The 26,044-nt window shown below is 37.5% G+C and overlaps 2 protein-coding genes and 1 long non-coding RNA gene across 3 annotated transcripts; 1 reads left to right on the top strand and 2 right to left on the bottom strand.

The window, feature by feature from the left end:
* Positions 1–551: 551 nt before the first annotated feature.
* LOC131686006 (uncharacterized) lies at positions 552–2,258 on the bottom strand. Its single transcript, XR_009304904.1, has 2 exons — positions 2,088–2,258; positions 552–2,028 (listed from the first exon to the last, which is right to left on the bottom strand). It is a non-coding gene; the product is annotated as an uncharacterized LOC131686006 (long non-coding RNA).
* A 72-nt stretch (positions 2,259–2,330) lies between these two features.
* On the top strand, positions 2,331–3,096 carry LOC131686005 (multiple coagulation factor deficiency protein 2 homolog). Its single transcript, XM_058970100.1, has 3 exons — positions 2,331–2,582; positions 2,642–2,865; positions 2,924–3,096. Exons 1-3 carry the CDS (start codon positions 2,437–2,439, stop codon positions 3,061–3,063), a joined length of 510 nt encoding a protein of 169 aa, XP_058826083.1. The 5' UTR covers positions 2,331–2,436; the 3' UTR covers positions 3,064–3,096.
* A 57-nt stretch (positions 3,097–3,153) lies between these two features.
* On the bottom strand, positions 3,154–25,807 carry LOC131681176 (uncharacterized). The gene is made up of 3 exons (XM_058961886.1): positions 25,550–25,807; positions 3,679–3,799; positions 3,154–3,437 (listed from the first exon to the last, which is right to left on the bottom strand). Exons 1-3 carry the CDS (start codon positions 25,805–25,807, stop codon positions 3,154–3,156), a joined length of 663 nt encoding a protein of 220 aa, XP_058817869.1.
* Positions 25,808–26,044: the final 237 nt, after the last annotated feature.

Raw genomic sequence — 26,044 nt, 5'->3', positions numbered from 1 at the left:
CAGTGCCGTCATTCATGCAGGTCCTGCCAGTAGTCGCTTTTTACTGCTGTTGACCGCCTAATTGTTGGGCATGATCCGAGATAGTGCCGAGATCACTTTCACGGCCCTTCCGCATGCGTGGTAGATGTGGTTATTAAAGCTTAGCCGGTCGTCTATCATTACTCTCAGTTGTCTAACTACCCGCGTTGAGTTTATGATGCACTGCCTTGCGGTTGCTTATCAACACCGTCTCGGTTTTGTGGCGACCGTGCGTCAGCTTCTTCTTCCTTCCTCCCCGGAGTCGCCAGTGTCTCTCGTATATCAATATTGCGCAGCTCGAACGCAGTAGGCAGCGTCTAGCAATCTTTCCCTGTTTAGTTGCTTTTCTTCGTTGCTGGTCTCGTTCTCACAGCCGGCTCCATCAAGCACCATGCTAGGCTGTACCGTTCGCTAGCAGAACACAAACTGAATAACTGTAGACACGGTACTCGGTTATTTTTCTGCACGACACTGCGTAATTTTGATTCATACATTCAAATTTTCATTGCGATGATTAAAAATATTTCTATATCTATTGAAACCTGCCCACACAAAGGTTTTTATGAATGAATACTATTGTTACTATCTTACATTTCGTGCCTAAACATATTTATTTATATTGAACAAATAAACTCAGTAAACTTCGATTAGGACAACCACCAGTAAGCTCCGATTAGAGACAATCCCTTCCGAACTATCCAACGTTACCACTGAGATTAGCCCTAAAGCCTTAGTATTCTTCCATTGGTCGCTCAGATGGTACCAGCCCGGGGACAACTTGACAGCTCCCATATATTGAACTCATAAGCAAATTTTGTGGTGATTTGGTGATGTCATGGCGGCTCGAATGGAGCAAAATTTGAAAAAGGCGCATCCCATTTACTATTTTCCATATCTAAAAAATAATCAATTTAAGCATTTCTTTCATCAAATTTATTTCGCTGTTCACATTAGAAACTGTCCTCATTCCCCCATACTTAAACAGAAACATAGATTCCATTTGGAATTTTAAAAATCCGAAAGAAAATAAATCGATTTTCGGAAATACAAGAAGATGACTTTCAAAATCAAGCCACTACCACTTATATTGGAATTTCCGAAAATCTTCCGAAACTAATCAACATCTCCTAAGGCATGAAATCCTCCGGTAGAGCCGAGGAAAATGCCAGAATAATTGTGAAGGGATCCATACCAAAACCATCGCAACATCTTCCGGACAGAATTATTGCAAAAGTCGAAGAAAACTCTGGCCGAAGTCGTACAAAATTGTACATTCCTGGCAGCATTCTTGCTGAAACCGAGCACTACTGGTTTGATGCCAGAATTCTGATAAAAACACACAAATTTTATTCAAAACCAATTTTGCTAAATGTGTAGAAAATCCTACATATATTGTTTATTCTCCCAATCAAAATGCTAGAATTCTTGACGTTCTTAATGAACTTGAAACAAGATGTCGCAGGTTCACGAATTGTTAAGCTTGGTGATTTACTTTCATTGGCCAAAAAGTTTTTCATTTATATTTCATTTATAACACCAATGATTTACCGATTACAAACTTCACACAACAAGAAAACCAAAACATTTTTAGGAAGGAAGAGAGCCGGTTGCTAAAAACAACACCTTCCAGCTAAATCTATAATAAGATTTATGTAACTTTGCTGACGGTTTCCAATCAGGGATAAATTTATTCTCTAATAATATTTTTCTTTATCCACATTTTGGAATACGCTTTTTCTAAATGTTGTTCTAGCCGCATTGACGGCGTTCATAACACACGTAACGAAACACGCTTTTCTCTTGAAACTTTTTCGTGTCGTTGTTCGTGGTAGTCGTACAGAAAAGGCATACTAGCGCCACCATCAAATCGGTGGTACATATATGAAACAAGCACTATCTGTCAAGTTGTCCCCGGGCTGGATGGTACCTAACCGTGGATGCAGGTTCACCGATTCCTTGGGTGCAATATACCTCGTTTCGACGATTATTTTTTTTCTTGGAGCCATTTCGCTGCAATAGTGAAAAATAATCAGAGTGGAGAAGTGTGGATACAATTAAATATTTCGTACCTTTTTCTAAATTTGACACATCCATCGATTTATAGACTTCAAGGATCACTAGACCAAAAATTCTGAATCAGCATTTAAAATATATGCTGCATTTGTGGTACAATAACAAATTAATAAATGAATGAATAAATAAAATAACAGAACATTCTTTCATATCACAATCCTGTATTTATATAGAACATGTTACGAACAGTTCATGTAACGTTTTCCGTGTACGTCTCCAAGCGCATGCGTGACCTCTGTCACTGCCGGAAAATCGATTCATGCTACCAGCTGCTACACTCGTTCGTATCCTGACGTTTCTAACTTTTGTTTGAATAGTAACCTACCTCTCGTGTCCATTGTTATAATGGCTCTACTGGCGGTGATAGTAATTAACACGCTCGTTGTAGCTGGCAAACTAAATCTAGCGGATGCGAAAGGACCACACCATCCGGGAGGCGGCTATTCGGCTAGGAGTCGAAAGCTGGATGAGCATTTGCATGCTCAAGATAAGTAAGTGTATTCTTCATTTTCTCTGTTCAAGAAGACTATCGTTCATGCTCACCTCTTAGTCACATTCAGCAGGATTTAAAACACCTTTCCATTGGAGAGGATGAGCTGGCTAAAATGTCCGAAGAGGAAAAGAACTTTTATTTCTTCAAACTACACGATTCCGACAACAACGATCATCTGGATGGACTGGAAATCCTGCATGCTGCCACGCATCACGCCGACGGTCATGTTCACAAACTTGATCGCGAGGATGAACCTGATTCTACCGAGAATTCCGTGATTGGTAAAATGGTTTGAATAGTTTTCTTCGAATAGTCAATAATCTTCTCAAACAATTTCAGATGTCATTGATGATTTTTTAGCATACGCCGACTTGGATCGAAATGGTTTACTGACATACCCCGAATATATGACAGCTATAAATAACGATGAATGGAATAAAGTAGTGGATTCGAAGGAATCTTCGCTAGATTCCAGCTAGATTTAACAAAACGAATCCTGTTCATCATTTGTATCACTTATTTTATTAGCGTAAAATTGGTCATTACTCTCTACATAAAACAGTTCTCCACTACAGGTGACAGGGATAAATCATATCGCACGGTGCACCTTGCAATCCCTCCATAACAGCCCGATCGATCTGCATCAGCATCCGGTTGTATTTACTGTTTCGTGGGATTTCCGGATCAAAAATTTCGGCACCCTGCACCAGTGCATGGGCGGCTCTTGCGTACTCGTTAGCCATTCGTGGCGCTTGACAGGCCGATAGCAGCATACACCCTTCCTGACCGGAACCTTCGGCAGCCAAATAGCCGATCAGAAGGCCTGTTTCGCCAGGTTGGAAAAATGATCCACCTGTGAGTTGACAGAAAAAAACAGAAACGGTGCGATTATGACTTCCATTGTCGTTGGGTTGAAATTGCATAATTTTTGCTACGGTTGCCGTTTATCGGTCGCCAACTCTCGCCCAATTTACCTAGATAATTTTCCTGACTATTGTGTTCACGGCTGGAAACGATAAACAATAGCCCACACTCGGTCATGCTTTGCAGCTTTGTAGCTGCTTGTTGGGTGGGTCGAGAGCCCTACAACTTACCGTCTTCGCTTCTTCCTCGTGCGTATCCTCCCCAGTTTCCGGCACCTATTAGACCGGCTGCGAAAATGAGTGCTTTCAACAGGAACAGTATCAGCAAGTTTGTAAGATTCAAGCTCAGCACCTGGTCGGGAAGGAAGTAGATGGATAAACCATTAGCTTGATCTATTTTACACGGTTAAAATCACGAGTTTGTTAATTTCTTATTTTAAGCGGTAATCAGATTTATATTTTGGTGTATATTTTTAATAATGTTTCATCCTTCTTTCTGCGGACTTATCTTCAACATAAATTTTATGCTGTGCACTTCGGTTGTTAATAATGTAGATATACGATATTATGTATACAGGGTGTTTGGTTCATGGTTTAAGAATCTCTCAGGGGTGATAGACTGCCATATTTGGAGAAAAAAATTGTTCTACACATACCATCAAATCTCAACCATTATTGAACTTTTTGTGTTAAAAACTTATTTGTCTTAAAATACCTCTAACTCAAAAAGTATATTTTGTATTTCAAATACTTTAGGTCCACTGGGAAGGTGAGAAAATTTCGCGTTGAGTGATGCCCTCACATGTTTCAGCTAATGAGTTTAAGTAGCCTTTTCAAAGTAATTTATTGAAAATTTAACAATTTTAATCGATTTTTCGTTCATTTCTTGAAAATCCTAACAGTTAATCTCATAACTTTAATAATCCAGATTTTTAGTCTTGAAGAGCTGCATAATTCGTTCTTTGACATGATACACTTACCTTTTCTTATTTTCATGAGTTTGGGTTATTCAACTTGGATATTTTTATCACATTTTCACTAATATCAGCTCTAATTGAAAAAGTATGGCACTTATTGTATTTTTTTTCGAAAGCCAGGAAAATTTTACAAAGAAAAATGTAATAATACCTTTCAGTTAAGTGAATTTAGTATTCTTAGAAGTAAATTAGTTTAAAGTTAGTACTATTATTAGCATTTTCGTTAATTTTCTTAAAATTGTAAATAATAAACATCACCATTATTATCATGGAAATAATGCATCGCAGCAAGTTCTACAGTTCTTTCTTTGATTCCATCCAATTATATCTTTTGGTTTCGACGCAAAATCGTTTTTATCGCATCGTTTCATATGCAAAAATAACGATTTCGAACCAACTACATTTGCGGCGAGGTCATGCTGTGTTAACTATTAAATAGCAGCAAAATGAAAAGAGATATAGGCAAAGTGTTAAATAAAAATTAATAGAGAACATTAAGGGGCATCAAAGGAACAAGAGTAACGATAAATTTTGTTGATTAATAATTAGAATAATAATAACTTAGATTAATTAATTAGAATAAGAATAACTCCAAAAAACACAAATTTTGAGTTATTTCGTTAGTAAAACCTATTTTAATCCACCTCGCGGTGCAATTGTGCCTTTCTCAATTATGAATCACGAGAATGTGTGCGTTGTTTATATTCATTAAAAGAGTTCGAGTTCTAAAATTTTGAAAAAAAAACAGCCACGGTAATATTGAACTGAAAAAAGGTGCGAAATCGGCAAAGTCCCAAAAAGTCGATTTTTACAAAAAAAATTTTTTTCGAGATAACATAAAATCTCGACGTTTCATGCATTTTAAAGATGTTTGGCATCAAAAATACGAATTCGATTTCTGAAATTTCATGGGGTCCCCCCCGTTGAAAAAAAAATTTGAGTTCTGGCTTATATGGGAATTTCATATGTGACCGGACGATTTAGTTTATATTTCCGGACCCATATAAGCGATCCGTACGAAATTTTATAGACATCTGTGGGGATATTATAGCTATCATTTGGAACTAAGTTTGTGAAAATCGGCCCAACCATTTCAGGGAAACTGATGTGAGTTCGTAAATTTTGAAAGATGGCCGCTTTTCCCGGGCACTTCCGGAACCGTCTATGGTGGTCAATGTAGTCAACGGAAGTTTGGTTGGCCATCGGTGACCTAGAACAGCAAATTTAAGTTGTTTGAGAGACATTTTAGCGAAATTTTTGCCTTTTTTGCTTTCATCGGAGTATCGGTTTGAATCACAATTTGCTATGTGATCGCACGCCACAACCTGTAACTCCGGAACCGGAAGTCGGATCGGGATGAAATTAAATAGCCATTTACGGGGACGCAATACCTTTCATTTGAGGCCAAGTTTAGTCGAATCGGTCTAGCCATCTCCGAGAAACCGATGTGACTGTTATTCTGAATTTAGATACTTCCGCCGGGGCTTCCGGAACCGAGGATGGTGGCCAATGTGGCCAAATAGACTTTGAATGGATGTTAGTGACCTAATACTACAAATCGAAGCAGTTGTGGTCATATTTTGGAAAATTTTTCACCTTTATACATTCATTGCAGAATTTATTAAAATCGACATTTTCTGCGTGTTCGTACTTATCACCCTGTAATTCCGGAACCGGAAATCGGATCCATTAGAAATTCAATAGCAGCCTATGGGAACGTTGCACCTTTCATTTGAGACTAAGTTTGTCAAAATCGGTTCAGCCATCTCTGAGAAAAATGAATGACATTTTTGGTCACATACACACACACATACACACACACATACATACATACACACATACATACACACACACAGACATTTGCCGAACTCGACGAACTGAATCGAATGGTATATGTCACTCGGCCCTCCGGGCCTCCGTTAAAAAGTCGGTTTTCAGAGCAATTGCAATACCTTTCTATTGAGAAAGGCAAAAATCATTTAGTACACTTAACTAAAAAATATTTGTACATACACTGATAAAACATTTTCTCAGCTTTCCAATGAAATCTTATAAATAACGATATAAAATATATTTTTTAGATTCGAGTCTTTTAAGCACTTGCAAGTCGGTTACAGGAAAAGTATAGTAATGAAATTACAAAGAAATGTGAAGAGATAGGAATATGACGTCCAAGAACAAATTATGAATCGTCCTAAAACTCAACTTTTGGATAATGGATATTGCTATAATCATACTTCATTATTTCGAGACAATTAGCAAAAACCTCCTCAAAAACACTAACTTTTAACTACTTTACAGCTAAAAGGTAATTAAAACTAATTACTTAAAAGATATGAGAACACAATTGAATAGGAAATTTTCTCACCTTTCAAATGGAACTGAAATATTTAAAATACAAAGTATACTTTTAAAGTTAGAGGTATTTTAAGACAAATAAGTTTTTTACACAAAAAGTTCAATAACTCTGCAACGGTTGAGATTTGAGGGTATGTGTAGAACAATTTTTTTCTCCAAATATGACGGTCTATCACCTAGAAAATATCTAGAAAATACATATATCCTATTTACGATTTAGGATTTTATTATTTATTACTCTTCTTTCATACCAAGTGTTAAATGCTTTCATATTTTGCTTCCCTTGTTTATGATTGAAGACGTTGTTATGCAGCAAATCTGTGAAACGGAGAAGTGCTTAAGCTAGTAGACGAATTGTATCGGGTTGACAATGTAGCAGAATAATATTACCTGGGATTTCAGAATACGAGGCTATGTCAACTAACGCACTTATCCTCTAATACAAAAAAAAAACAATAAAACATTCTAGAAGAACAGCGTCAAACGATTTAGTATTCCTGTAAGTACATATATATATGTACTACATATAAACCAATTCGAACTCAGATTTCTAATGAAATCCTTTTGAGGATTCCTCGAAATCCTTAGAATTTTTATGGAAACACTCGCAGAATTATGATGAGAGCCTACTCTGGATTTCGATTAAATTCGGCATTGGGATCTGAAAAAGTCTTACTCATTGTTTTTCAGGTATTTGCGGTTATCCTGATCAGGATTCTGATGGAATTTAGCAGAAGATTTTGATGGAATACTTTTGAACGTTTTGATAGGAATGCAGTTCGAAAAAGAAACGAATCCTTCGTCTAATCCATCCGGGAGATCTTCTATGATTGTGAATTTGAAGAATTTTTCAGGATTGAATTCATACATATAAGGTTAATCGGACGACCATCGGGTGAGACCTTTCCTTTTATTCTTGTTAAAGTTGTTCTAATCCATTAGAATTTTTTATCTTATATTTATATCGTATGTTAGCTCATTTCGAAAAGCTGAACGCCACACAAGCCCTTTTTATGTTGTAATCGTAAATCTTCAGCGTGTTAATCTAGCATCTTCAGTTTCATTTTATTTGTTTCACGGTTGTATGATCTGTCATGATGTCTTTTTTCATACGTTGCTCCTCTAGTAGTTTATACGGGAATTGATGTCATTAGTTTGTAATCTTACGAAGCAGACTGGGCTTACACAATGCCACGCAGTGTGGGGATCTTCAAATTCTTGATTCGGTTTATGCGGTGGCATGGAGGCGGAGCATTTAGTGGGATTATTGCATTTTGTGAGACGTCCGACGCAAAGTTTAGTGTTTTGCCTTTCTCATATAAAGAAAGGCTATGCAATCACTGTAAAAATCGACTTTTTAACGGAGGCCCGGAGGGCCGAGTGTCATACACCATTCGATTCAGTTCGTCGAGATCGGCAAATGTCTGTGTGTGTATGTATGTATGTGTGTGTGTGTATGTGTGTGTGTCATTTAAACTCACACAATTTTCTCAGAGATGGCTGAACCGATTTTCGCAAACTTAGTTTCATATGAAAGGTATAACGCTCCCATAAGCTGCTATTGAATTTTTAGTTGATCCGACTTCCGGTTCCGGAGTTACGGGTTGAAGAGTTCGGTCACACAGCAAATTCCCATATAAACTGGTACCACCATGATGTTCAAATGATGTAAAACATATTAAAATTGATGTAACATTACTCTATTTTGCGGGTCTGGATCACTAATGATCAATCAAAGCAGCTTTGACTACATTGGCCACCTATGACAGTTCATGACGCCCCCGGGGAACCCGCCAAGTTCCTAAGCTTATATCACACCCATTCCTCAACGAATTCTCTACCGATTTTTACAAACTTCATTTCAAATGAAAGACACAGTAATACCATTGATTGCTGCTGAATTTCATTCTGTTCTGACTCTTGCTTCCGGAGTTACAGGGGTGTTAGTAAGGATACACTGGAATTTCCCATATAAATCGGTACAATCGTAATACCTCAGAGGCTAAAAACTATTGAAATGGTCACCAAATTACTTCTAATCGCAGATCTAGATCACTGATTGCTAATCAAACATTCTTTGAATATATTGTCCACTATCGACGATTCCGGAATTCCGGGCATATTCCACAAATAAAGTCACATCGGTTCTTCGGTGATGACTGAACCGATTTTCTCAAACCAAGTCTCAAATGGAAGGCAAAATATGCAGCTGAGTATTGCATCAGAGCCCCTCCGCCCTCCCCCCCGCCTTTCCCTTACATCTCCCTCCTTCATCACTACCGTCCCCTTGGACCACCCTCACGCCCGCATTTCCTTCATCCACCCCGTATACCAAAATGAGATGAAGGATTTCTGACGCATCCTCCACTCCCACTCTACTAACCACCCATTCCCTCCACTTTCAAACCCATTCCACCAACATTTCAAAATATAATCACATGAAGATAACATTGAACTCATGCTGATTAAGCTAATTAAATACTATTCGTTTGCCTTTCTCATATAGAAAGGTTACGCAATTGCTCCAAAAACCGATTTTCTAACCGAGGCCCGGAGGGCCGAGTCTCATATAACATTCGACTCAGTTCGCAGAATCGAGATCGAGATCGCAAAATATCTGTGTGTATGTATGTGTGTATGTATGTATGTATGTATGTATGTATGTATGTATGTATGTATGTATGTATGTATGTATGTATGTATGTATGTATGTATGTATGTATGTATGTATGTATGTATGTATGTGCGTATGTGTCAAATAATGTCACTCATTTTTCTCAGAGATGGCTGGACCGATTTGCCCAAACTTAGTCTCAAATGAAAGGTGCAACCTTCCCATCGACTGCTATTGAATTTTGGATCGATCGGAATTCTGGTTCCGGAATTACGGGTTTCAGAGTGCGGCCACACAGAAATTTCTCATATAAACTATAGGAAAAATTAAAAATAGAATTTTTATTTTTGATGCTAAATGTGTTCAACGTGCATGAAACGTCGAGATTTGATGCAAACTCGAAAAAAAATTTGACGACGATTCACTTTTTTGGATTTTGGCACATTTTTGCCTTTCTCATATAGAAAGGTTATGCAATCACTCTGAAAAACGTCAACCTAATCCCGGCCAAATTTTTTTTTCGACTCGCATAAGGTTTCTGGATTTTAACAGGGGCGTAGTTGATGGTTTACGGAGAGGGGTTACATCCCCCCCTCTACTGTTCACTCCCCTCCTTTAAAAATCTCCTTAAATCAGCCCTCAGACCACCACCCCATCCAGCCCTCATACCCCTCCCTTTCAACCCCATCATCTTTAAACCACCACTATATCACAAAGCATACCAATTTAAGCTGGGGAGTCGTTCGTTCATGGGACTTTCGTCGTCCTCGCATACCCACCCCCGCATGACAAAATGAGTTAGCAAGCAGATAACATTGATCTAATGCTGATTAGGCTAATGGAGTATGATATTTTTTTGTTTCAAGTGTTTCACCGTCGACACGTAGCTCATCAAGTTCGTGGCTGGCATGCCATTGTGTATAAGTGCAAAGTGTAGTAAAAATGTAATGGACATTTCCACAAGTATGTTGAACATAAAAAGCCTCCGTGCCATAGTTTAGAGAAATGAGAAAGGCACAATTGCACCGCTAGGTGGATTAAAACAGGTTTTTCTGTTTAATTTTCGACCTTCAAAACGGTCTTTGTTAAATGATAAAAGTGAAAATTTGCAAAGTTAAAATCGAAGCTGGGAAATAAAAAATCGAAGAGGGAAAAATACTTTTGTTACAGGCGAGTATTGTTACATGTTTTCTTTCTTATGGTACACACGAGGCCAGTACTGTTAGAATAGATCATGGAATATCTATGCAAACTCAGAATAATGCGTAGCAAAATACTTGAGCTTTTCTTAGGAAATCGCTATTTATCTTAAACCGCTTTATACAAGCGTGCTACGGAACGACCATGTCACAATCAAATCTTCAGATAGGCCGGTAACGACAAGGATCAATCTACTGAGAAAATTTCCAGAATGTTGACACGCGTAGTGCAAGAGTTCAGTACAGGTATACCTCGATAGTACGTACCCTCGATAGTACGTACATTTTACCTCGATAGTACGTACACTAGGGCATTGCAAAAAAAAAATTTTTTTTTGAATTCTCAAAGGCCCCCCCCCCCTCTTATATTGTGAAAAATGTCAAAGTAAGCTCAGATGCCAAATTTCACATCATTTGGACAATTTTAGACCCCCGCCCACTTCGCTTGAAATTTTTTGAAATTGGTAGTATGGGAAAATATGGAGGAAAAATACATTAAATGCTATAACTTTTGAAGTAGCAATCAGAAAATTACAATTTATACCTCTTTTGAAAGGAAGTAATCTTAGTATTTGAATGGAGATATTTTCATTTCTTGAATAATACGGAAAAGTGGGGCACTGGGTCATTTTGGCCCCAAAATCCCATTTTTTTAATGATTTTTCTCTGCTCCGTGACACAAATCATACATATTTTGTAATTTTTCTAATGTGAAAAAATCTCAGAAATCAAACGGAACCCTTTTGACCTTAGTCCGAATACGAGAAGTTGGGGTTAAATGGTTTTTTGTCATTCAAATTTAATTTTATCATTTTCTCATACATATATCTCTATTATTCTTCAATCAATTTTCATAAAATGTAACTTGTTGAACGTGTAAAATTCTGAAGATATAAATAAAAATAAAAACGCTAGAATTAAAATTCAGAAACATCAAACTTTTTGATATTTACTCTGCAAATCTCATTTTTTTCATTTTTTGTCCTAATACCTCAACTTCCCCTATTTTTCCAGGAATGAAAGTTCTCTCATGTGATCTCTAAGAATATTTTACACTAAAAATAGTAAATCAAATGAGAATTTTGTTGTTAAATGGAGTTAATATGCGCGATTTTATGATAAAAATGTGGAGTCGACACTATATGTCAGATAATTTGATGTTCCTGAATTTTACCGGTAACGAATCTATTTTTTTTATAATCCTAAGGATTTTCTACGTTCAACAAGGTATAGTTTATGAAAATTGAGTGAAGAATAATAGAGATATATGCACGAGAAAATGATGAAGTTTAATATGAATGACAAAAGGCCATTTAACCCCAACTTCTCGTATTTGGACAAGGGTCAAAAAAGCTCCGATCGATTTTTAAGATTTTTTTCACATTAGAAAAACTAAAAAATATGTATGATTTGCATCACGGAGCAGAAAAATTATTAAAAATATGGGATCCGTATTTTCCTAGAAACAAAAATATCTCCATTCAAATACTAAAATTATTTCCTTTCAAAAGTTCAAAAGTTATAGCATTTAATATATTTTTCCTCCATATTTTCCCATACTACCAATTTCAAAAAATTTCAAGCGAAGTGGGCGGGGGTCTAAAATTGTCCAAATGATGTGAAATTTGGCATCTGAGCTTACTTTGATATTTGTCACAATATGAGAGGGGGGCCTTTGAGAATTCAAAAAAAAAATTTTTTTTGCGATGCCCTAACGTACACCTGCCATAATTCTTTTTTCCTTTGATTTTGTAAGCTTCAACGAAGTAGGACAACTTTTATGGAAATTCTATGGGTTTATGCATACTTTAGAGAAGTTGTGTGCTACTCACAGTAGTTCTATAAAGTCCAGTAAAGTATTTCAAACTTTAAGTCAGTCATAAATTCATTGTGAAAATCAAACAAGTATAAACAAATCTGCAAGCTTTAGGGACGCCCTACACGAATTTCTTTTATATTTTGGGAGACTGCTAACTTACAAGGAGATCTTTAATTCTTCAGATAATTTGTACGCCACTCATTAGTTATAGATTGGTTTTGTCAAAATTCAGAATATCTCAAGGAACTTTAACGATGATCTTCGAAGGTCATATGGAATTGAAGTAATACTTCAAACTTTCTATACTAACAATTTCTATAGAAAACGGAGTGTTCACGATTTTCACACATATTTTACCAACCTCGGGAAATTTTGCGACCTGAACATTTAGAAATATTATTGTTTTAGTAGGTTTTGTTAACGGATATCGGTGATTCAGTCAAGCTGCTTCAAGGAAATCCTTCGATATTAAGTAGAGTCTTAAGAAGCTCTGGAAAATTCGCGAAGTTTCAAGAATATTCTAAGGATTTATGAAGAATCTTTTAAACATCAGGGGGCGTCTGTAAACTTTATAAAATTTTATCAAAAAAAATGCCAAGTGCATTTCATGGAACTCACAATTAATTTCAACGAAGTATTTCGAGAAAACTTACAAAATTAGAAAAGTGACGAATTAGAAAAAAAGCCTCTTCAAGCTTTAGGTACGGCCTGTCCCAAGTCTTACTAAGTTTAAGGAAAATTGCAAAAATTCGAGACATTTTTCGAATATCAAAGAAGATTTTAGGCAATTTTGAAGGTTAATATCTAGAGCGGTGATAAAACGATTTTTGATGAACGATCTGCAAACATTATGTACATAAAATTTGAGTGCTGAGTCCCATACATTCTAGGAGATACAATGTTTAGAATGGAATGGGTGAGATTCGCAAGACTAGCAACTTCGATGGAGGCTGCTGGTAGTACTTAAAGAGCTGAAAAAATAAGTATTTTCTCAACACTTCGTTTGGGGATCTTGCGAGCGCGATTAAAAAAATGTATCCACCATATTGGCGTGGTTCAAGAAATATTTTCTAGCTCAGTAAAACCTATCTTGTGTAGTTAAAAACTGTGTTTATTTCCCTTTTAGTTTATATGCCGACATTTTTGCCTTTCTCATATAGAAAGGTTATGCAATCACTCTGAAAAACGTCAACCTAATCCCTAATTTTCTATTCGACTCGCATAAGGTTTCTGGATTTTAACAGGGGTGTAGTTGATGGTTTACGGAGAGGGTTTACACCCCCCCCCCCCTCTACTGTTCACTCCCCTCCTTTAAAAATCTCCTTAAATCACCCCTCAGACCACCACCCCATCCAGCCCTCATACCCCTCCCTTTCAACACCATCATCTTTAAACCACCACTATACCACAAAGCATACCAATTTAAGCTGGGGAGTCGTTCGTTCATGGGACTTTCGCCCTCCTCACATATCCATCCCCGCATGACAAAATGAGTTAGCAAGCAGATAACATTGATCTAATGCTGATTAGGCTAATGGAGTATGATATTTGTTTGTTTCAAGTGTTTCACCGTCGACACGTAGCTCATCAAGTTCGTGGCTGGCATGTCATTGTGTATAAGTGCAAAGTGTACTAAAAATGTAATGGACATTTCCACAATTATGTTGAACATAAAAAGCTTCCGTACCATAGTTTAGAGAAATGAGAAAGGCACAATTGCACCGCTAGGTGGATTAAAACAGGTTTTTTAATGTAAAATCATATCTCCTTTGCAAATATATTTAAATATCCGTTTTCGGGGTTTTTAATGTTCATTAACGACCAAAAACTGAAAGGAATAAAAACCAATCTGAAATCCTTTTTTTAACCACCAAATTTCGGTTCGTTCCCACAGTTTGAAATATTGTACTGTTATTATTACACGAATCAAATATACAAAAAAACAATTTCTTCTGCTGCAGGCGGATAAAAAAATTAAGAAAATATTCAGGGAATTTATCCATGAATTTCATGCAAGTCTTACGAATTTCAGAGATTCAGGATAGTTCTAGAACTTTAAAGAATTGGTACGAACATCAATAAAATTCTACAAAATTCCTAATAAATTTGCCGAAATACTCAAGACAATGCTACCAATTTCAAAGGAACCTACGGGACCATGGAAATGTTTTTACACTCCATTTCAACCATCCTGGTTGATGGAAACCATAACATTGAAGTACTTGGTGAGAGGACAGTTTATCACTAATAGGGTGATGAATTTAGTGAATAATATAATTTTTGTGAAGTTTCATTAAATATTAAACATAAAAAGTAATATTTTGAATTTTATTTTGGTGATTCGATAGTACGTACGCCAAACGAAGCGAAGGTGTACGTACTATCGAGGTATACCTGTATCGACCAATTTCCAGAATACCATTGCGGGGAAAATAATGGGGTATGTAAAAAATAAAACACTAATTACACACCGCGTGACACAGGTGCATGCTAACGCTGATTTCATTTTTGGATCGGAGTCGCTCTAGGTTCGCTCTGAACTTTTTATATGGCTTTGATAAATATTAGAGCGAACCTCGGGCGACTCGGATCTAAGACTGAAGTCAACATTAGCGAGAGCGAAAGCGAGTAAAGGCGCTTTAACCTAGGCTTAATGAGCCAGGGCACGGTGTAAATACCTTTGTCCCATCCCAAAGGACCAAAGGAGTGACATTAACCTTCTTAGCAAAGTCACTCCCAACGTTTTATTCTTACCCCCTATAAACTGAAACGGTCGGTACGGTTGTCCTCGTTTCTTCCTCATTCCAGTTTCAAAACGATTGGTTGGTTGAATTGTTAATTAAATGAATAATTCAATTGCCGTACAATAATGAAACATTTTCAAACCCAACTCTGCACAGTAGGCCTGGTCGTTTTAGTATTTGCGACGTATTATAATATGCTTCGAATATTAATGTTGACAAGAAAGACATTAAAGAATAACTGCAGTGTTTTCCAGGATGCTTTTCAATACTGGCTGTGTAAGGGTTAGAATAGAATAGAATAAAAACTATGTTCAGGACTCTCACGTTGCTTTACCCATTTTTATGTAATTTTGTTCAGAATTCTGCCTAAAATTGCGCAGATGTCCTTTTAAAAATTGGGATAGCATCCAACAAAGAAACATTTTGAAGGAATCAGTTTCAGGATTCTGATGAAACTGTGCCCATGACTCCCATCGAATCCGGCGAATGCTTCTGACAATACTATTCTAAATACTCTGATGGTCCTATTTTGAGATGATCTTTATAAGGATTCTGACTAAATTTTGCTCAAATGTCTGATGGAGTTCTTCTTATTATTTAATGCCCGACCGAATAACTCCCAACTCTGACGGTGTCTTACAAAATTTTTAGGTGATCCTGTACAGTATTCAGTTGGTATCCATTTTCGGATTTGAATGGAATCCACTTGCACAGGATTAAGTCAAAATACTGAATGGGATTTCGTCAGAATCGAGAGCAGTATTTTCTATTGATCCCTTAACAAGTCTTCGGCAAAAAAGGCATGATTTTGTCAGATTGTTATGCGTCGTAATTCTCATCATTCCAAAATAATGAGAATTTTTTTTCAGTCGCTAAGAAATATTTCACCAGAATCCTAAAAACGATTTCTTCGGAACACCAAGAATTCCAAAGAAAGATTCCATAAGTACTCTCTGTGGGTACATTACACTGGCGGCTCCTGGCAAGGGTGGCCATATCAAGCGAGTAAAACCCCAGGATAGATGACGGAGTAAGCAAACCAAGCCCCCCTCCCACGCACCACTTATTTTAACGGTCGAACAGGCAGAGCTCTGCCAGCATCTTGTTCGAATTTTTGCTAAACCAAAATCAGAGAATATTTGCAATCATCCATTGAACGGATAAAACGAAATATTTTGAGGTCGTCTGCGAAGAACCGGAGAGGAGTCTTCAGCACTAAATGTACGTTATTGAAGCAAAGCAGAAACATCAACGGTTCCAAGTAGCTTCCCTGGGCTGTTCCCACCGTAGAAGTAGAAGTAAATATGGGTGCCTGACAATCATGTCAATCACAATTATCGTTGAATTGTCAATGGATATAAGTAGACTATGCACAGAAAAACCCCGGAGCGAAGAATACCATTAGCGTGTCGGCCGGATACAGTCGGACGCTCATATCCTGGTGAGAGCATGCGTGAATGGAATGTGCAGCAAACGTTGAAGCGGGAGACGAAAGGCAAAGTTCGGAAATCCTTTCGCGCCTTGAGCCGGAATGTTGGTGCGACCGGCCAAGCGGTAATTGAGACTATTTTATGGTTTTTTGATGATGAGAAATTTGGCACGGACCATATTTATTGTCTTTTCAAGCGGCTGCCGGCTGTCATTTTTGTGTGATGGTGAATTTTTCCCCCATCCATCCGAAAATAGTTTCTTTTTTGAATGCAAGCGTCATACCCAGTTCGAGAGAGCGTTCAATGAAACCATTCCACAATAGTTATTGATGTCTGGCTTAATTCCCTTTTTATGACATGGAAACATGTTAGCGGATTTCCAGCAAATGGAAAAATGCTACTGGCAAGAGCTTATTGGAGTTGCTAAAAAGCCGAGCCTCAAACGTGCCTTTTGAGAAGCACCAAGGGGAATCTGTTGAGTTCCGGATTGCAAGACGATTGAGATTGCTTCTGGCGTTCACATGTGTCGGCTGAATTGTATGGATTTGTTGTGTCTAACTAGTACTAATTTGGGAACCAGTTTAGATACATCATCTAACTAGACGCCCAGTTGATACGAGATGAATTCGAAACACAAAAATCAACCTTAATTTATGTTTTAACATATAGTTTCAAAGAATGTGAAAAACTTTTGTGTTTAACTGCAAAATAAAATGCGTTGGAATGAGATATAAACAATGTGGCAATATTATTATTTCATTTCAAGTCCGAAAATAATTATTGTTTACAATTTCCATATAGGCAATAAAATGGCGCATTTGGTGAGAGATTTGGGGGCGATTAGAGGGAGTGTAGAGCGGCTAAAAACGACGACGGCAAATCGCTCAAATATTGCATTTGAGATAGTCTCTATTTACCCACTATTTGCCGGCAAATTAAAAGGCAGTTGAATATATTGTCCACTATCGACATTTACGGAAGTCGCGGATTTCGGGAAAATTTCACAATTAAAGTCACATCGGTGCTTCCGTGATGACTGAGCCGATTTTCTCTAACCAAGTCTCAAATGGAAGGCATAATATGCAGTTGAGTGTTGCATCGCCCCTCCCTCCTTACCCTTACATCTCCCTCCTTCATCACCTGCCCCCTCCCTTGGACCACCATCCACCCCGCATACCAAAATAAGATAAAGGATTTCTGACGCATCCTCCACTCCCACTCTGCTAACCCAACACCCCCTATCCTTCCAAAGCCATTCCCCCAGCAATTATATTGAACATAAGCAGCTAATGAATCATAGTTTTGATAAATGAGAAAGATACAATCACACCACTAGGGTGATGAAATAAACGCAAAAAGTTGTAACAAAATTCCTATATATTACGACCGTTGAATGCACGAGTAACTAATTTAACTAAAAACCTTATCTAAAACATATACAAAATTCGTATATTTTACGAAAGTTGATGGTACGAAACCTATTCGTATCAGATTGTTGAATTTATTCATTCAGTTATATGAAATGTATGATTACAAATAAATATTTTGGTGATTCTTCGTAAAAATATCGTCCATATTACGAAGATTTTCGTATATTTCATCCAATAATTCGTTTCAATAATAAAGCCAATTCGCAATAAATCCAGTAAACTCGTTTCGTTGAATGAATGTCGTTCGAGTGAGCTGTATAATCTTCTCACTATTGCAGCAGCGTTGAGTTGAGTTATTACTTCTATCAGTTGATTTATTAGAAGATACGCAAGTGTAAAATCATTTCATTTACTGCTCGTTTAAATTAGTTAGGTCTATTTTTAGAGGAAATGACTTATATTTGTTTCACGTAATAATATTTCACTGTGCTTATCATAAGAGTATGACCCAATAGTTCTATTGGTATTATTGCTACTACCGCAGTGAAAGAATTTCTTTAAAAATTTCTCGTTAAAAATCGTCACATGTTACCATTTTTCCGATATACCCAAAATGTTATAGTTAGCGCCACCGTACAGTTCAATGCCTGTATAATATCAAGTGTAGAGCATGAAGCGTCACCGGTGAATTTTCGCAACGCAGTGGAAACAAAAATACAACTTGATTATTGTTTTGTTGAACTTTAGTTATGAATTGGTCAATTCAGTGTTGTGAATGCCCTTCATCGATACGTATGAGTTGTTGTTTCAAGGTATAATGATGATATGTTCCTGATACATGCACATAACAAGAATACGACTTCGGAACTAAAACACTTTTAGCAAGAATAGTACAGGGCCATATTATGGAGAAGTATATTTTGATGTGAATTAAAAATTGCTCAATACAGATAAGCCGCATGGTGAAAAACATAGTTGTTTACACATCTTTGCTCATTGATATGAATTTATCTGAAAAGCGAGTCGTCGCAGGTCGTATTCATCAAAATCTCATCCTAAATTCGGCCCTGGATGGCTTGAAAACCATGTTGCTTATATGCATAATTTCCTAATGTATTGGAAATAAAACTTCAATCTACTCGCAAACCTTTATAAAAGTCTACCATTACAGCGATTTATGTCACTGATTAATGATTATTGTGTGTTTTCATTGAACAATGTTAGATATCTAATGTGTCTCGGTTTTCCACATGAAAATTTGTTTTTAAATACTATTGTGTCTCACCAAAAGCGCGTGAAATAATAAGAAGTAGAATAAAATATCACTCGATAGGCTCTGATGCGCAGTACAATTTGATGCTTGATTGGCTATTTTTGGTGTGAAGAATGATATTACTGGTCATCTTTAAATTATCAACATATCTTTGGTCATCATTTTCTTTACCACTGGTAACATAATCTTAACATAGTTGTAAGAAAATAGGTTACTTTTCAGTTTTGATTGGCAATACACTACCCATAAAAGCATAAGAGTCCTATATTGAAAAACAGCAAGCCGAGAAAAGTTTTACATTTTCATTGAGCCTTATGGATGGGACAACCATGTGTCGATATTTTTTCGATATTTTCTTAACAAACCTGGTAATCTTATTTGTACACTGTGATATGGTCGGTGTTAGGTCAGACCGGACTAAGTGACAATGTATTGATTTCGAGAAAAACGAGTTTAAAGTTGACATCGCAGCATCCTTTACGTTATAATTGGAAAATAATTTTTACCATAATTCTAGTTTGATGTTTCATATTTCAAATCTGGCAAAAGTCGAATATAGCATAAGAAATTCTTTAACCAGCGCAATGATTAACTTATTTTTCGATATTTTGCGACTTAGTTCGGTCTGACTTAACACCGACCATATAGTGGTGATACAGAATACAATCCAACAGATAACTCATTTTCGACAAAAATCCATATGGGACTCTTATGCTTTTATGAGCAGTACAGGAGAACAAATAATAAATAATCTTGTTGCGACCAACATTCAACATGTTGGCAACAATATGATTTCATTTAGCTATTCACGCATCGTTATTGCAACGAAACGGAAACTAGTTTTTACTGTTTTGCTCAATCACAATTATGTTGGAAATCAGCCTAAAACTGCGCTTTTTATTTAGATTGCACAGAAAGTTAGATGTCAGTCACATCAGCACCTATTTTGGGGTGCCAACTGGTTATGAAATAGTTCCTGAAACAAATATTGCTACTTGGGGTGTTGAACCCTCTATCTACCCCTCAACCTCCTACGTCTCAACCCTCCCCACCCTCTCAGACCAACCTCCCACCTGCATTCCCTTCATCCACCTCGTATACTAAAATAAGTTAGATGATTCCCGATGCATCCTCCCCCTCCCACTAATTATATCCCTTCCCTTCTCCACCATGAAGTTAACATGAAGACAACATTGAACTCCCGTTGATCAAGCTATATAAATATTATATTTTTGTTTGCTTCAAGTGTGTCAGTATCGACATGTTGCTTATCAGGTTCGTGACGGTCTTGCACTTATATTTGCTTATCAAGTGTAATAAGAATGTAATAGACATTTCCACAATGTTATATTAAACGTAACCAGGCATTAAATCATAGTTTAGATAAATGAGAAAGGCACAATTGAACCACTAGGTGAATTAAAACAGTTTAATATTATAGTGTTTATATGGGAAATTGCGGTGACTCCTAAAGTCGTAACTCTGGAACCGGAATCCCGATCGACACAAAATTCAATTGCAGCCGATGGGAATGTCCCTTAGTACGCTACGCGCTGCTTGTCTCGGAGCCAGAAGGAGGGCTCCGAAAACAATTGTACGAGGTTTCGATGTTACGATACCTGCAGGTATTACAAGGAAATGATCAATAAGAGAAAGACAGTTTTTTATTCTTTTCACCTCCAACTCTCTTCTAAAGTTATTTAACTTAACATAATAATATCTTAGAAAAACTTTTGGAATTTGATAGATGTTATTCGTTTCGATAACAACTGATTCTACTTTTATCGAAATCTAAACAAAACTCCCAATAGCTCGAGGTGGAGCTGTAGTATTCTCAAAACAGTTGTAGGTCGACTCATCTCATGGAATTTTCGGAAATACTACCATAACTATTAAATTATTTGCCCTAACATTCCGATGAATATGCTTTAGAAATCGGAAAAATTTATATTAACAACGCCAAAAATTACATGTTTAAATTTCCAATATCATGGAAAGATAAGATATATAATTCTGTTATTCAGGAAAAATATTTTTGAATAACGACCAACAAGAAAATGTTCTACCATGGTAGAAGGTTCAGGAGGCAGTCAATACAGTAGTGAGATGAGCATTGGATAGCATACGAGGAAATCAGTGGAACAACTGGTTCGAACTTAAGTGCCATTTGCCAACGAGCAACAGATGAACAGAATCAGACTAGGAGCTTATTACTGTCGGAACAGTGAGGACGATTACACTCAAGTTTTTTTTACGCGGTTTTTTTTGCGCGGTTTTTTTTACGCGGATTTTGAAATTTGCGCGGATTTCGAAATTTACGCGGATTTTGAAACTTACGCGGTTTTCATTTACGCGGTTTTAATTTACGCGGTTTTCATTTACGCGGCCTGTATCACCTGCGTAAAAAAAAACCTGAGTGTATTAGGAAAAAAAAGAACCCAGCACCGCAAACAATCAACAACCTGGGCGGTCACCTGCTGGTCGATTGTATAGGAGTGCATGGAGCACTTTGAGCTCTTGTTGAACGACAAATGTACCCAAAAATGCTAACGCTTGAGAATTATGGATTAGCATGCTATTGGAAGTGTAAAATGATATTTGGGAGTTGAAGAAAAAGAGCAAAAAGTGATCAACCACGTGATTGTGAATATAGACGAAAAACTTGCAAAGTTGGATAGCCTTGTCTTATCCACAGACACGACTGACATAATTATCAAGACATAACGCCCTTCAATGCCACCTATACGCTACTCTTCTGTGTTCTGTTAAGCAGACACCGCCCATTCACAGAATATTTTATCAATGATTACCACAGCGGGTTACGAGAAGACAAAAGACGGCCCCTTTCTTTCTATGACAATACTACTTGCGGATAATCAGATTGATAGATAAATTGAAGCAACGTTACGATACGGTGTACAAAGAAACTAATACATAATCACATGCTTCTTGGTTTCGTGGAAGGCTTCGGAATAATTGGCGTCAATCACAGATCAGTCGACGAGGCCTAAATAAAAAGTCTGCCAAGCATTATCTGCGATCAATACACAGTTGAAAAATAGAAAATGGAAATGGCACTGAAGCTTGATCCACAAACCGTACGAATTATACAAACATTTTGGGCATGTAGCTGTATATTGAACCAACTTTAAAAATGCCCTTTTTAAACATTTTATTCAAATTTTGAACCATAAAAAAGTTATATTACAAGGCGAGATCCGGCAATACTGAAGCAGCATCGTGTCCGATCGACGAGTTCGAAGCGAAATTGAAAATATTGGAATTTACATAGAAATGCTGTCGGGCCACATACTATGTATAGCAAAATGTATCTCTATGAATATGTGCACACGCGTTCCTTCCCCCCTCCCACTTACACCGATCATCTGTTTATGCAACTGAAACAACCCCACAAAGGATACCTCGAAATAACTAGTATTCCAAAAAAAATTAACCTCTTCACTGGTAGATGGATAGATGCCAAATTGTTCCAAAAACTATATATTGTCTTCATATTAATGCATTATAACAGCAATAGCAGCAATAAATAATATTGCCCAGAATTTGACCCCAGTTACTCCTCTGTGCGACACTCACACACTTAGTTGAGCTCGGCAATTTCCGCACAATCGAGTAATCGGTAAATGTTTAAACTGATATCTCGGAAAAGTGTCATTTGTTTGCTGATTTTCAGCGATATATTTCACGAGTCTTAGCAAGCAATTATAGCTTTTACTGAGATCTCAGCGAAAAATTTTCGAGTGTTCGGCAGTTCAAATCTCGACAAAAGTTGCAAAACTTGCTGAGATTCGGTAGCAAAAATTAAGTGTGCAAATTTAAATGACGGTAAGTATAAGGTAAAAAAAACTAAGTCTTGAATGAAATGAATTAAAATTTTAGAATTCACTAAATACGCGTCAGTTCCATGCACACTTATTCGTGACAAGGGATTAAAAGTTTAATAATAATACTGGTATAAATTTGATACTCGTATTATAATTCAGCGGGGCTTGCCGCCGGGAAAATAACCTCGGAATAGGACTAGGCCCTGTCATTCTGAAAAGGGTCATTGGAAAATCGGCAGAGCTAACACCTTCTACATCCCGAAATCAAGTTGTTTACATGCGTGAACCAGACAATACGCAGTAAACTTTTTTTCATAATATGTCAGGCTTCACCGGAATCGCCGGGCCGAGCTCGACACCTTACAGGGAAGCTCGTGAGTAGGGTAGATCCACCGCCAGGGATTAGACCGAGTAGACCGCGTCGAATAGTGAGTCGTTGGGCGCCAGTAAACCGGAAGCTACGCTCCACCCGGAATCGCTAGACAATCCTCAGCCCCTACTGGCCGGCCCGTTGAGTAGGCTACTTCCACCACCGGGGACTAGATCGAGTAGATCGGGACGAAGCGGGGGGAAAAATGGCTCACGGAAACGAACATCAGCATTGGGAAAAATCTATCGCCAGGGAATTCACAGTAGAGTAGATTCATTGCCGTAGATTATCCGACTATATCGTGCCAAAGTGGGAGCTAATTATCTCACGAAACAGACCTCGCTACCGCGAGAAATTTCGCTACCAAGGAACTCTCCGCCGAATAATATTCGAGTAGATTTCGGTAAAGCTGAGAGCTAAATCAAGGCTCAAGGAAGCGGGTATAGGTGTCGGGAGAAATTCCTCTGTCGGGGAATTCTCAGCCGGAGTAGATAACACTGAGAGCTGAATGACTCACGGGAGCAGGAGCTAAATGGCTCAGGGAATCAGTATATCAACGGTTCATTAGGACGAGAGCTAAATCGCAACGTAATAGATGGAGACAAGAGAAGAGTCGATAGTTTGTTCAAAGCTTAAAGGTCGAGCCATTTCTTGGACCAAGTGAGGCTCAAACATAGAGCGGAAGAAACAAATGCGACGAAATCACAACGAGTCCCCACGAGTAATACCACGATGTAGTCTCGTGGGGAAGAAGGACGAAAAAAAAGTAAGGAGTGTTTTTAGTAGTTAGGCACGAAAGTGAGTCGTGAGTTCCACACAGTGACAATACACTACAGGCCATGCTTTTGAACCTTTTTAAACGTATGTGTTTAAAACATTTTCCGATCTCGTCGAAATGAGGCGAATGGTATATGAGATTCGGTTCTCCGTACCTCCGTAACAAAGTCGATGTTTGGAGTGATTGCGTATCCTTTCTACATGATAAAGGCAGAAAGTCGCTTTTTGTCCGAAATTTTTTTTCGAAGTGTTTCTACGTTTTATACATTTCAAAGTCAGTCACAATACTAATTCGATTTTTAAAATTTCATGTGGCCCCCCTTTGAAAACAATTTTTTCGTCGTCACCTTATAACCAATGGGACTTTAATTCTGGAATATCTTCGAAGCCCGGGTTTTCCGGAATGGTTGATAGTGGACAATGACTTCCAACAATCATTGATTGGTCATCAGTGATCTATATCTGTGAATCGCAGTAATTTGATGATCCTCTGAGGTATTACGATTGTAACGGTTTATATGGGATATTCCTGTGTGACCGTACTAACCAACCTATAACTTCGGAACCAAAGGTCAGATTTGAATAAAATTGAATAGCAGTTAATGTGTCGCATCTTTCATTTTAAATTAAGCTTTTAAAAATTGGTCCAGAATTCTGAGAAATATATGGAACATTAACTTACACTGATAAAACTCGCTATATTGAATCTATTGATTTCACACATGATTTTTTGCAGCATATCAACATAATCTGTCACACATAAATATCATGTGAAAGCTATTAAAATTCATGTGGCATACATCAAAATTATAAAAGTTTGTCACATAGAAATTTATTTCAATTCAAATGTATGTGGATGCGATGATTAATATAATTTATATTTTTGTGAATATGCATATCGTATTTTTCAAGTTAGTTGCTTCATACTAATGAGCCGAACGATGAATCCAATTTTCTCCGTAAAGACGAATATAGCAAAAAAAATCAACTTCTGCACTTTTGATTGCATTTCCATGTACTATCATTATCACATTAAATGCAAGTTTGTTTTCCATTTCGATTTTCGTCTCATTGATTTTCAAGAGAACAGTTCGGTTTCCTCCATATTACATTACAAATGAGAACATAGATGCACAAACCGTGTCAAGGATACGTAGTGAAAAATCGCAGTTTCGTCAAACCTATTTACTTGAATCGGTCTCGTTAGAGCTTTGTTTCCCTTCCTTGATTCACAACGATAAGCGATACAAAACACTCGAAAAAGTTATTCAATTCCCAGTCACCAACTTATTCCGATAAAACAAGCACTAATCAACACACACACACCTGACTGTTCCCAGCCGATCGACTAATCATCTCCTTGGCGAACGAAACCGCAAGCTGTCCGGCAGGACTGGTAATAAGATCCTTGGCAGATTCAGCAAATCCACGCCCCATCGAGGTTTCCTGCCGGCCGTTCGCGTTCCCGTTGTGGCTAACGATATCGTTCCCCTCGAAATCGTGCACATTGCCATTGATTTCACCGATCACCAGGGCCAGTATCACGGTACCGATCGCCAGCGTTGAGATCCTTGAAAGTCTCATCTTAGCTTGGCGTCACTTTTGCTTTTCTTCGGTTACTTCTTCAATCACTGACAGGTTGTATAAAACTGAACCCTTGTAGGTGCAATCAAGGAAATATAAACATGTCTTTTTTTCTCAAATATCCCTTTTTCAGTGTTGGAATGCGGCTACCTGAGCGATTCTTAGGCGTATAATGACGACTGAACAATAAAAAGACAACAATGAAGATATACCTTTTTCCAGCAAAACCAAAAATAA

The sequence above is a fragment of the Topomyia yanbarensis genome, chromosome 2, assembly GCF_030247195.1.
Source record: "Topomyia yanbarensis strain Yona2022 chromosome 2, ASM3024719v1, whole genome shotgun sequence".
NCBI classification, from domain to species: Eukaryota; Metazoa; Arthropoda; class Insecta; order Diptera; family Culicidae; genus Topomyia; species Topomyia yanbarensis.
The sequence above is the reverse complement of the archived record's forward strand: the minus strand, read 5'-3'. Positions and strand labels throughout refer to the sequence as shown.